General features: G+C 46.3%; 1 protein-coding gene across 2 annotated transcripts in view; it reads right to left on the reverse strand.

Moving 5' to 3' along the window:
- SDHA (succinate dehydrogenase complex flavoprotein subunit A) overlaps positions 1-13,072 on the reverse strand; it is a 31,205-nt gene that overhangs the window by 14,485 nt on the left and 3,648 nt on the right. The window contains exons 2-9 of one of the 2 annotated variants that reach the window (XM_002926640.4): positions 9,578-9,667; positions 8,433-8,594; positions 6,368-6,511; positions 5,922-6,086; positions 4,884-5,032; positions 4,085-4,209; positions 1,623-1,791; positions 685-880 (exon numbers count right to left, since the gene is read on the reverse strand). In XM_002926640.4, coding sequence (XP_002926686.1) covers positions 685-880; positions 1,623-1,791; positions 4,085-4,209; positions 4,884-5,032; positions 5,922-6,086; positions 6,368-6,511; positions 8,433-8,594; positions 9,578-9,667 — 1,200 coding nt within the window. The remainder of the gene's footprint in view (positions 1-684; positions 881-1,622; positions 1,792-4,084; positions 4,210-4,883; positions 5,033-5,921; positions 6,087-6,367; positions 6,512-8,432; positions 8,595-9,577; positions 9,668-13,072) is intronic. The other variant, XM_011234109.3, reaches the window with a different exon arrangement.

Consider the following 13,072-nt stretch of genomic DNA (forward strand, 5'->3'; position numbering starts at 1 on the left):
GAGGAAGGAGGGTAGGTAAGGACTGGATCTGCTCTCGTCTACAGGGAAGCCTCTGACTGAATCTGCGCCCGGATACTCAGCCACCCCAGGCAGAAACAGGTCAACAGACCCCACGTGGCAGCACCTGTGATTTCAATCCCACATCTAACTGCTCATGAGAAACCTCACTCACCACCTCTGACTGACCCCCTCACTTCCACACCCTGACTCTGGATTCAGATGAAGGGAAGGGAGTATGGCATATTATTGTCTATAAAGTGAGAAGGAGCTCCCCAGCCACCTCACCTGAGGAGAGGCTAAAAAAATCACAAACCGAAAAGCTCTGGGTGGACTGCAAACCACTCAAAAGTATGTGATGCAAGGAGAAGATGATTTACAAGGTCACAGTAAAAGTAACGAACAAACATGTAGAAAAATAAATTATAAACTGGGAAAAGCTGCAAATGATATTGCATCTGTGACTGCATACTACGGAGGGATCAGTAAGTTACCAGTGACTGCTCGTTACTACGAATGAATGCAAACACTGGAATGTGCCCGAGCCCTGCTCTGCCCTCCAGCAGCAACTCAGTGCTTTCTGAGGAAAACATCTGTCTTCTCCTCTGAGTTTGCAAGGGACAACCGTGAGGGGGGCCCATCGTTCCTGCCGTCTTCCCCAACGCGGAAGGGTCCGGGCATGATCACCTGGCCCTTGTAGTTGGTGGGAATACCACCCATGTTATAATGCACAGTGGGAAGGACAGGGATCGGCTCCTTGGTGACATCCACGCCTGCGAAGATCATGGCTGTCTCTGAAATGCCAGGCAGGCGTATGGCCAGCTGCTCGGGGGGTAGGTGGTGCAACTGCAGGTAGACGTGATCTTTCTCAGGGCCACAGCCTCTGGTGGAAAAGGACATCATGGTGTGAGGCAAAGAACGATAATTACAGAAAACGTGAGACTACAAAGTCACTGAAGCTTATCAAGTTCCACTTTTCCTATGCTGTAAAAATTTCCCCTCACTTGTGGTCATCCATTCTTCACGTCTTTTCTGAGCACCTACTATGTGCCAGGGTGGATTCCACATGCTGGGACACAGCCAGAACATGGACAGACATCCTGCCCTCCCTGAGCTCACACTCCAGTCTTGGGAAGTCACAATGTGTTTCCTTGATAAATGCATAAGGAAGTCCTTTTAATACAAATATTGCAAATGGAAAGTGTCTAGAGACCGTAACACCAAAAACTCGGATCACTACAGTAAGGCGGTGTTGGCACTGAAGAGCCAACGCTGCTTCAGCGAACGAGAGCCCGCACACCGAAGGTCCCAAAACAGCATCGAAGGCCCACATGCTTACTTCAGGTTGCGGGCCACAGATTTGAGGTTTACGTCAAACTGGCCAAACTCCCCAAAATGCTGGTCTTTAGAGTGATATCATAAACTGACAGTCAGAGGACAGCAGGTACTGCACGCAGCCTACAGAGCTGCGTGGGGTGGAGTGGGATGGGGTGCTGAAACTCACACAGAAGTCACACCAGCCCATGTTAAAATGTAGACACGAACAGTAGCCACCAAAAGAGAAAGGAGGGGTGTGTGTGTGCACGTGCGCTCGCTCAGACACCTTTCAAGATAATCACACAGACCTTCCTTCACGGATTTCCAGAGTCATGGACCGAGATACAACGTCTCTGGACGCCAGGTCCTTTGCGACTGGGGCATATCGCTCCATGAACCTTTCACCTTGGCTGTTAATGAGAATGCCTCCTTCTCCACGGCACCCTTCCGTAATGAGACAACCAGCACCATATATACCTGCAGAGAACCCAAGTAATTAGATGTTTATAACCTAACAATTGCTACGTATTTCAAATGTAAATGTTTTTCAAGACATTTTTAGGGAAAGGAAAAGGATATGCAAAGGGCACTGTGCTCACGAGAGAGTAAGAAGAGGAAAGACTAAGGAAGAGTAGGAAGTTCTGGTAACAAAGAGCACTAACAAAGCGACAGTAAGGGGAAGCTCAGCTGCTGTGGCAATGATGTATCCCAGCTGGGTATTCCAACGACAACCATGTTTCAACTTTCAACACAACCGAGTACACGTTAAGTATCTCAGGTTTTGTTTTCATTTTAGAGCATCGTTTTGTGCCATGAATTGGGACGAGGTAGGAAAAACTAGCTTGGAAAGTTCATATCTGAAGTCACTGGTAACGGGGCGCTTAGATGGCTCAGTCGGTGAAGCATCTGCCTTCGGCTTGGGTTATGATCTCAGGGTCCTGGGACTGAGCTCAGTGTCGGGCTCCATGCTCAGCGGGGAGTCTGTTTCTCCCTCTCCCACTGCCCCTTCCCCTGCTTGTGTGCATATGCGCTAATAAATAAAATCTCAAAAAAAAGTCACTAGTAACAACCACAGTACCAATTATCACGGTTCACAGTTACACTGTACTTGCTGTGTACAATTCTAAGTTTCCTAACGACCCCAGGAAATATCCCCATTTTCAGAGACGAGCAACGACAGCTGAGGAACACGTCAACGCTGTGCAGCTGGGAAGGCAGAACCAAACGCACACCAGAGGACGAGGCAGGTCTGCGCCCTTAACTTCATGTCCCTCACCATAATGAAAACAAGGAACGCCAAGCACCTGAACTGTAACAGGGAGACAGACACATCTGTCACTGTCATCTGAAAGCTAACACTCCCATTAGCACGCCAGAGGGTTACACTCCTGCTCTTCAACTGCCTCCAGCTTCCTGGTTTCAGGGGTTCCTTCTAGCGCCCTATTTCCCGTACACTGAAAAAGAAACTGAGCTCTCAAGCTTCAGGGGGAATTCAGAAGCCTCAGACATTTTATTAGTTAAAAACAGTAATTAGGGGCGCCTGGGTGGCTCAGTCATTAAGCGTCGGCCTTCGGCTCAGGGCGTGATCCTGGCGTTCTAGGATCGAGCCCCACGTCAGGCTCTTCCACTGGGAGCCTGCTTCTTCCTCTCCCGCTCCCTCTGCTTGTGTTCCCTCTCTCGCTGGCTGTCTCTCTCTCTGTCGAATGAATAAATAAAATCTTAAAAAAAAAAAAATAAAACAGTAATTAAAAAACTACCTAAGGGGCACCTGGGTGGCTCAGTTGGTTGAGCGTCCAACTCTTGGTTTCAGCTCAGGTCACAGTGTCATGGTCTCAGGGTTGTGGGATCAAGCCCCATGTCACTCTCTGTGTGCGCTCAGCAGGGAGCCGGCTTGAGATTTTCCCCCTTCCTCTGCCCCACCCCCACTTGTGCTGTCACTCTCTCAAATAAACAAATCTTCAAAAAAAACCAAAATAAAACAAAAGTACCTAAAACATTTCTTTTCATCCCTGCCAGGGAGCAGAAAAACAGACTGACAGAGCAAAGAGAAAGAGAAAAACAGGCCAGGTTCTTCAGCAAGGTGGGTGGTGTCCCTTCAGTTGGAAAGTCAGAAAAACGAGTCCAGAATGAGACTCATTTCTCCCAAGAAGCAGATCTCTCTCTCTCTGATTCATTTCTGGATAACAAACTCTCTCAAACCAGCACCCCCAGAGCAGACCTCCCTCTTGAACCCCATATTTGCCCACTCAACTGCCTGAGGACCCACGACGAGCTCCATCTGCCCATAACGGGGCAGTCATCAACACCTCAGGGGGTCCTGTCTGCCACAGCCCCTCCCGAATTTATACTCTCCTACCGTGACAGCCTGGTGTTCCCCTTACAGCACTGAAATCTGCCCATGCCACAACTCTGGTCAGCAGCATCCCATCCAGCTATGAGGACATTCACTCGGTAAATACCGGCAAAGTCCTACTGTGTGCCAGGCACTGTGAACACTTGCCCCTGCCGCTGGGAGCTGACAACCAAGTCAGGGAAAGGGACGCTGAACAGTCGTGGCTTTACGGCTGAAGCAGGTACCTCCAAGGCAAGAGGTAGAGTGAAGCTGGTGCCCTGAACTGCCTTGCGGGAAGCTGGGAAAAATCTCCTGAGCAAATGACAAGCTGGGCTCTGAGGACATGTCAGCGCATGGAAGTGCAGAGCAGTAGCAGGAGGTATGGAGGGCTTAGAAGACATGACGAGCCCAGAGCCCGTGAAAGTGGTCCCGTCCTACCTGTGGGGTGGAACTGAACAAACTCCAAGTCCTGGCAGGGAAGGCCTGCCCTGGTGACCATGGCGGTGCCATCACCGGTGCTGGTGTGGGCAGAGGTGCAGCTGAAGTAGGTACGCCCGTAGCCTCTGGAAAACACAGGGGCCGGCACAGAGAGAACGGTGACGCATGGGGAAGCAGCAGGTCCGCCTTTCTAATGGCACCGGAGTGGACAGAGCAGCCCAGCAGCACTATTACAGGTGCTGTCTGTGCCACCCTGGGCCACTGGGGTGGGAGCCTGCGGGACAGAGAAGGGACTCACATTTGTACTTTGGTGCACTTTTGTGCTGAGTGACTTCCCTGATAAGCACAAGCTACGTTAATACTAAAATTTTTAATGTCTATGGATTCATGCTCGTAAAGGCTTAAAATAACAGACTGACAGTATATGAAATGGAATTTACTTATTTTCATCATGTGACCAAACTACCCCAGAAAATCGGTATAAACATAGTACCCACTAAAGTCCAGAAAATGTCATGTGACTCTCCAGACCTCTGTTTCTGCAAGGGTCCTCCCAGGTACAAACTGAGGACACCCATCTGAGTGGTCCTGTCCTCAGTGCTATCTGTCCTCACCCACCCGAGGCAGCTGCTGTGACTGTCCCCTTCAAAGATACAGAACTGAGGCTGGCAAAGCTTATGCTGCTGGGTTAGGTCACTGCCTTGACTAAACCACCATTCCATAGTGCCTCCAATTTTATTAGAAGAAACTGAGACCCAACTTCCCTACTAAGAAGTTAAATTACAAATTAGACTCCTACCCGGTAGCTACAACAGTGTTCTTGGCTCTTATGCGATGGATGGACCCATCCTCTATGCACAGTGCGATAACACCACGACACTCCCCATTTTCCATCAGGAGATCCAAAGCAAAATACTCTACAAAATAGCTGGTATCATATCGCAGAGACTAAAAAACATGGAAGAAAAACAGAAATCCCACAGTTTCAATTGCATTTAGGGTGTTACACTGACATTTCAGTAATACTGCTCATGCGAACAGGTTAAAGGCCCTGATCTGGTATGTTAACAAATGGACAGTGGAAACCCTAGGCGTATACCAGGTTGCAAAGGGAGTCACAGAGTTCAGCTCACATCAGCAATACAAAAGGTAGCCTGCTCTTAGCTGTATGATCAGAACGTAAGGACACACATGTCACGCATACCAAAGAAGACAATGTAGCTGACAGTGCAAGTAATGGACCCTCAAGAAACTGTCAGCTCCCCCATGTGACACACAATTCCGCAGGATGGGCAGACCCTGTCACACGTCTGTCAATGCACCCAGCCAGAGAAGCCACTGGTGTCCTGACATTTGTAAATCAGGACTTTGTCCCCATCTGAAAGCAAGAGCTAAGGAAACCGATTATTCTGAATCAGTATTATTCAGAACATTGATTTTTGGCTATGCCTAAGTAGGCCCTGCTTATCCAGTAACTACTGTCCCCCAAATCATAGTCAAGTTTGAACAGTTAAGTATTAACACAAATCAGTCAGTTCAGGAACTCAGAGGTGCCGAGTCATAAAGTAGTTAATCTCGTCTCACACTTGCAGTGTGGCAGATCGCAGAGCACAAGTTCAAACACAGTATGTAATGATTATCAATTTAACTTTCTAAAATAGACACTTCCTAATTAATCATTACTATACACATCCTATCAAGTTACTCTGCTGTTCATTAAGTGACCCCGGGGCTGACATGCTGACTGTCCCCAGGGTGGCCTGTTTCCAGCTCATCACCACACGCCTGGCCTAACCAGACCGTGTCCTGTCACCCCGTGAGCCCAGGGCGGCCTCACCCTTCCATACAACGTGTGCAGCAGTGAGTGGCCGGTGCGGTCAGCCACACAGCAGCACCGGTGGGCCTGCCCGCCTTTCCCAAACTTGAGGCTCTGTCCGCCAAAAGCACGCTGGTAAATCCTCCCATCTTCAGTTCTGCTAAATGGCATGCCATAATTCTCCAGCTGTGAAATATAAAAACAAACACCTAGTACCTTGAAGGAATCAAGACATTCCCGGCTACTTTACACTAAACAATTCCAACATAAACCTGCAAACCCAAACCAATACATTCTATGACAATTTTAATACTTTGGAAAAGAGAAAAACTTCGTTATTAAATGAACTGAATGGTTAATGACAGAAAAGATATCCCTCGTTCCATCCACTCGTTGTCCTTCTTTGGGCTGACCCGTCTGCCTCAACCTCTCTTCTGCATTAGACACAAACCACGTGAGGACACTACCTCTACCACGGAAGCAGGTGCCTGCTCTGTCATGTAGTGGATGGCGTCCTGGTCCCCCAGCCAGTCGGAGCCCTTCACGGTGTCGTAGAAGTGCCACCTCCAGTTGTCTTCCTCCATGTTCCCCAGAGCAGCATTGATTCCTCCCTGCAAACACAGAGCAACCCTACAAGCTACCAGGAGGGTCTTCCATTCCAGGCTCGATCCTTCGCCTCCTGCCCCAGAACTGGGTTCAGAGAAAGCCAATTGCTTTGACACGACTGTCCGTAAGGGACCTGACTACGGCCCGGTTACAGGACATCCCTCAGCCTCAGTCCCCTTACTGAGGAGCTGTCTGGAAAGTTAAGTGAGGTTATATGTGCAACACTCATCACTTCCCAACCTGACACATACAGGGTACTCAACAAATCTGGGGTAATTTCATGACAGGATGTTCCACTGGTATTTACTGGCACGTGTTAAAGACAAGAAGTGGACTCGGTCACAGAAAACGGCAGTACAGGGACAAACGTAATGCTCGCACTTTTCCTCTTCAACTTAAAGCTACAGTACTCCTCTCTTCTTCACAAGGAAAGGCACAGAGAACTTCCCCCTCTGTCTTCCCACTGTTCCTCAGTCACAGCATTTGAGTCAAGCAACCCATGCTGGAACTCTTTTCCCACTTGGTGCTACTGGGGCTCAATTTCCATTATGTTTAGTTCCCAGGAAGAGTCGCTAGCACAGAGCCAGGAATCCTGTACTAGACAGGCAGCAGAAGTTACCAAACTAGTTCCTCCTCCCCCTCCAACCCCTTCGACTGTAAACGCAAACACAATCCTGATTAAAAATATGAAGTACCAGAGTAGTAGCGGAATAGAGAAAACCTAGTTCAAAATAACACAAAAATACTTGGCCTGGTGCGTGCACAGATGCTATTATTTAACTGCTACTATTAATAAAAATCAGGGCCGCAGACAGCTAGTCTTCCCGGAATCCCTAGAAGCACAGTTTTGTTTTTTTAAAGTAATCTCTACATCCAACGTGGGGCTCAAACACTCGACTCCGAGATCAGGAGCTGCAGGCTCTATCCACGAAGCCAGCCAGGTGCCCCTGCAGAAGGACACCTGGACACTCCAGGCCCCACCTGCCTTATCCTTCCCCCAAGTAAACCTATCTTCTCCAGAACCAGCATTCGAGTTAAGCTGCCCATACCTTATTCTTTTTATTGTATTAATACTGCATCACCGAACAACCTATTAGTTTGCATTATTTATAATTATGTTTACATCCACTTTTCCTTTTAGACAATATATTCTCCAAGGGTATATATTATTTACTTTTCAGTTTACGAAACATCATTTCAGGACAAAGTTATCTGGGCAATTACGAGCCTGAAGAACGTTGCTGGACACTGAATACAGGCTATAGCAGTAATTAGGGTGGCTTTCATTGGTTCCTGGAAAGTCGCCACATACTCTGCTCTCTCTATAAAGAAATGTGTTCCAAATACTGGAAAAAACAGTCCAGTAAGATTTTGGAATACTCAACCGGGGTACTACCTAAAGTATGCCAAGAAAGCAAGCAAAATTATAAAATCACTGTGTAATATTTCACCTTACTTTCATCCTCTTCCCTAAACTCTGAGCATTTAAAGGCCAACGTTCTTCTGTCTGACACATCTGTGCCATCACCAGAGCTCATCACCATCATAGTTAACAAGGCCTGCACCAAGGCTGCAGCAGGAAACATGAGATTCGGCGCCGACGGCAGCAAGTCCAGAGACGAGTGCATTTCAGATTGGGAGAGTACAGTGAAGACAAACCATGATGTGGCCAGGCGGTCAACGTGGGTGCTCAGAGAAGCCCTGAGTGTGACTAGAGCAGAAAAGAGTGATTAGAGGCCCTAGAAGCGGCTCTGGCAGTGGGGTGGAGGCAGTGTAGACACAGACCCTAAGATGAGTGAGCCAAATGGGTGCAAGGAGCAGAAAGAGACAAATGTGGCTGGAGTGTGGTGGGAAGGAGGCCTGTGGCAGGAGACTGTGCACTGCTGTGCAGGTGCCAAAACCACTAAGCGAGCCCCCTTCTCTTACCTGGGCTGCAACGGTGTGTGATCTGGTAGGAAAGAGCTTTGTGACGCAGGCCGTGTTAAACCCAGCCTCGGAAAGGCCAAACGCAGCTCGCAGGCCTGCCCCTCCAGCACCTACCACCACCGCATCGAACTCATGGTCCACTACTGGGTACTGCGTAGAAATCTGGAAAGGAACAATTCACCTGTCAACCAGGGATGGTGGGTACAGTGCCAAGGGCTCAGGGAACACGGAAGGAGCAACAAAAGAGCAGCTGCAACAGGAGGGGCGTTCACCCTGTGGGCCCCACAGTGTGGTGGGGAGCGGACAGGGCCAACACAGAGAGTTGCCGAACGGAGAGCACTCATCCTAGCATCTAGGAAACCCACCATGAGGTGAAATGCTGAAGAGGTACAGCCTCAATGCAAGGAACTGTAGAAGCAAAGAAAAGCAACAACACAAATCAAAATATCAGTTCTAAATATGGCTTTTCTACTCAATTACCTTCTTTATCTTTTTCTGTTTGTAGCAACATATACATATGCGCTTACGTGAGTCTAAGTTCATAATGCAGTAGAGACCGCGCTTCTCCACCTGTGATCAGCAAGTTTCTCGTGACAATGTCAACACGGTGTTTCATTTAGGTGAGCACATCTCCAGTCCATCTGGGCAAGCATGTCAGCACTGGGGAGTGGAACCCCGTTTCAGGACCATGCTTGTGTCTGACTGAGAAGATGCCAACTAGCATTCAGTAACTGCTGTGAGCTTATGAGAAAAGAACCTGTCAACAAATGCTGTGTCTTCAGCAAAGAACAGAACGGGACCAGTACACACAAGAGCCTACACCCGAGTGGCTCCATGGTCCTATGCCATTCGTCACAGGAAATAATGTTCATCTGTTATTTGTATTTTCTTACTTTGCTGTGACTTAAATTTTACTCTGGTTTATACATACCTATGAACTACAAGCAAAGTGTTGATGACTGTGCTTATATTTGTACCACAATTAAGTACTATACACGAAAAATAATTTGAGTACCACTGGAATGAGAATTTTTTCCTTTAAACAGGAACTGTGTATTATTCCAATATCCTGAAAACTGGTATAGATCATCACTCCTCTAAACCAAGGATGTCATTTATAAGGGAACAAAAATTTGTGAACTTACTGAATCGGAAACTTTCGCAGAAGACCTCTTATTCCCATCAACAGTGAAGTGAAAACCGCGGGAGCCTGTCTGCCTTGTCGTTGGCCACTGCTGAGACACAGATGGAGAGCACTAAGTGTCTTAAAGGAACAAGGACTAGCCATCAAAATTTCCCCTTAAGGGGCGCCTGGGTGGCTCAGTTGGTTAAGGCACTGCCTTCAGCTCAGGTCATGATCCTGGAGTCCCAGGCTGGAGTCCCGCATTGGGCTCCCTGCTTGGCAGGGAGTCTGCTTCTCCCTCTGACCCTCCCCCCTCTAGTGCTCTCTCTTTCTCTCAAATAAATAAATAAAATTATTTTTTTAAAAATTTCCCCTTAAGTCATTAACCTTTTTAAGTACTCAGGTGCTCCCCCTTCACCTAGACAGCTCAGCTGGGGTCCTCTACTTGACCCCGAAGGGTAAGGAAGAGCTAAGAACCCAGGGCAGGCTGAAGTGGCAACGACCTGGCACTTCAGGAAAAGGCCTTCTAAATGAAACCTGTTTCCAAACAGGACACTCACAGACTCAGAGATGAAAAGGTACAACTCCACATTAATTTCTTAATTAGGGTTCTTCGTGGAGAATGGGAAAGACATCAATTTTTGCGAAAGTGGTAGTATGCAAACACTGAAGCACTTTTACTGGACCCGTCATAACCCTCTTCACCCTAGAAGACCACGTATCTGCAAGGCTGTGTGGTTCACTGGAAAAGGCACTGGATGGTGTGTCAGGAGATCCATTTTCTAGAAGAGGCTCTACTGCTTGTTGGGACACCTAGGCACCAGTGGGATCAGCCCTTCACTGTTAAGGCGAGGGCCCCAGGCCCAGACATGCTCACAGTTTTGCTTCCCCACACTCCACATCTGTGCTGGGCTCGAGGAACAAGCCCTCTCATCTGTACTACTCCACGGTGCTGTTCCCTCCATCTGGAAATGCCTTTCCCTGGCTAACCTCTACAACCCTCCGAGTTTTGGCTTAAATGTCCCACCCCATAAGGACTCAAGAAAACTGGTATTAATGAAAGCATGGCCCAGCACGAGGCCACATTCTTCATACGTGAACCAATTTATGTCTTGGTCTTTCCATTCTACTGACTGGTTTTTAGAGTACTGATAAAATGAAGTTTTAGCAATCTCACAAAGAACAGTTTTAGGAATTAAGTACATTGAACAATGACAAAAGGGGATATGAGAGATGTCTTCAAGTATTCTGCAATTTGGAAGAGATGTTATTTATTCTGTGGGGTAAATAAAAAGAATTATTCCATAGGACAAACAAGTGGGGAATACAGGAAGGAGAATATGGCAAAATACAAAGTGAACTCTGAGTAGTTTTGAAGTGAAGGACTCCCTTTAAGATGAAGGGACTCAGGCCAAAGCTAGAGGGCTTGGCCACTTGCAAACTGCAGATGGCTCCGACATCTAGGCTTCCTGGAGCTCTGAGACGAAATGATGGAGGTCACAAATAGTTGACTTATGCTAACAGCTCCAATTACAAAGAAGTCTTTTGGATTTCTAAGTAGATCTGAACTGATAAAAGCAATATTCTTAAATTCTCCAATTTCAACTTTAAATATATTTTTATTGACATAAGCCAATTCTTTTCTTTCAGAAAATGAATTAAAGAACTAAAAAGAACAAATATTCTTGTTTTAGTATAATTTTAAAATTGGTAAAATCACATCTTAAAGAACTAAGTCAAAGAATTTGTTTTTTAAAGATTTTATTTATTTATTTGACAGAGACAGAGACAGCCAGCGAGAAAGGGAACACAAGCAGGGGGAGTGGGAGAGAAAGAAGCAGGCTCATAGCAGAGGAGCCTGATGTGGGGCTCGATCCCATAACGCCAGGATCACGCCCTGAGCTGAAGGCAGACGCTTAACTGCTGTGCCACCCAGGCGCCCCTAAGTCAAAGAATCTTAATACAAATGTTCTTGAAAATTTTATAAAGTACAATATAAAGGTAACAGTTCCAAAAAGAACAGTACATTTTGCAATACCAAACTGAAATTAAAATAGGAACAGTGAGAGCCCCCCCTGCCAGCCAAGTGGGGAGGTGAGGCCATGAATGCAGCACATCTGTCCCACCTCATGTCCTTCAGAAGACCCACCGGCTCCACAGCAAATCTCTGAGTAATGAAGAAAACTTGAAACTGTTTGGGACCTGCAACAGTCCAAATGGCTGTGGGCACAATTATACAGTTGTGGTGACAGTACATGGAGAGACTGATCCTGTTACAAGCAACGGTTATAAATCTGACCAACCTCAAGGAGTATATGGAGGAAATTATGAAGGCCTTTGATCGTAAGAATCTAGATCTGAATGGGCCATACTTTGCAGTTGTTGTACGCATGACAGAAAATGTAGCCGTATGTATCTGGGGAAACCTCCAGAAATTTTTTCCTCTGGGTGTTCTTTATGAAGGAAAAGTATATGAAGCTGACAATAATATTGTCGTCTATAAAGGAGAATAGCTTTTAGGAGTTAATACTATAGAAAAAGTAATTTCTTTCCATATTTGAAAAAGGTCTTTAAAAAAAAACCTATTTATTTTAGAGAGCGAGTGTGCACACCAGCAGGGAGGCTCACGTGGGGATCGATCTCAGGACCCTGAGCCGAAACCAAGAGTCAGATGCTTGACTGATTAAGCCACCCAGGTGCCCCTTGAAAAAGGTCTTTACCCCTTGAACTATCAAGAAGTCATTATGTAACTGTTATACGTCCACATTGTTTTCTGGAGTGCCTCGTGGATTGAAATCATTGTATGTAAGACCTGTTGTGAATTCAAATCTATTTTAAAACCAAACTTGTAAAACATCCTACGTATCATTTAGAGAGTTTTTTATCTACAGATTAAAAATCACTTCATTTTCAGTAAAATGTTGTGGTGTGGAATTTAAAGGCAAAATAAATCAATTTTTCTCTTTCCGTTCTCTCGTTTTTAGTATTCACGTTTTTCTTGGTATAACATGAAAAGCAAAAATGTTTATAAGACTTACAGCACGTGAACTAAAAAAACATATATATATATATATATATATATATGGGTGATCACACAGTCTGGAGACACAGACAACATCCACTTCTTCCTTGATTACACCTCGAGTATTCTAAGGGCACAGGTTTATTCAGTGAGTAACGAGACACACAAACCGCGCAGACAGTGCCCTGAGGCGGATGTACAAGGACGTACAAGGACTGACGGTAATACCGCTCAGTGCACACTCTTTCGTGCACTTCTGCACAGCTTGTTGAACTATGAACTGCTAGTGAGGAACAGCACAATCGTTGAACATTTGCCGGAATATCAGTAAACTATTATATTTGTCTATGTTTCCAGACCTTTATGGCCACCTATACAATTTTAACTCAGAAAATTTAATAACCATATATATCAAACCCTATGACGATAACCAACGTGAGAAGGATGTATTAGAGTGTCTCTTACATACAAGTTTTCCATCATTAAACTTACCTG

Source organism: Ailuropoda melanoleuca, chromosome 3, assembly GCF_002007445.2.
Source record: "Ailuropoda melanoleuca isolate Jingjing chromosome 3, ASM200744v2, whole genome shotgun sequence".
NCBI lineage: Eukaryota > Metazoa > Chordata > Mammalia > Carnivora > Ursidae > Ailuropoda > Ailuropoda melanoleuca.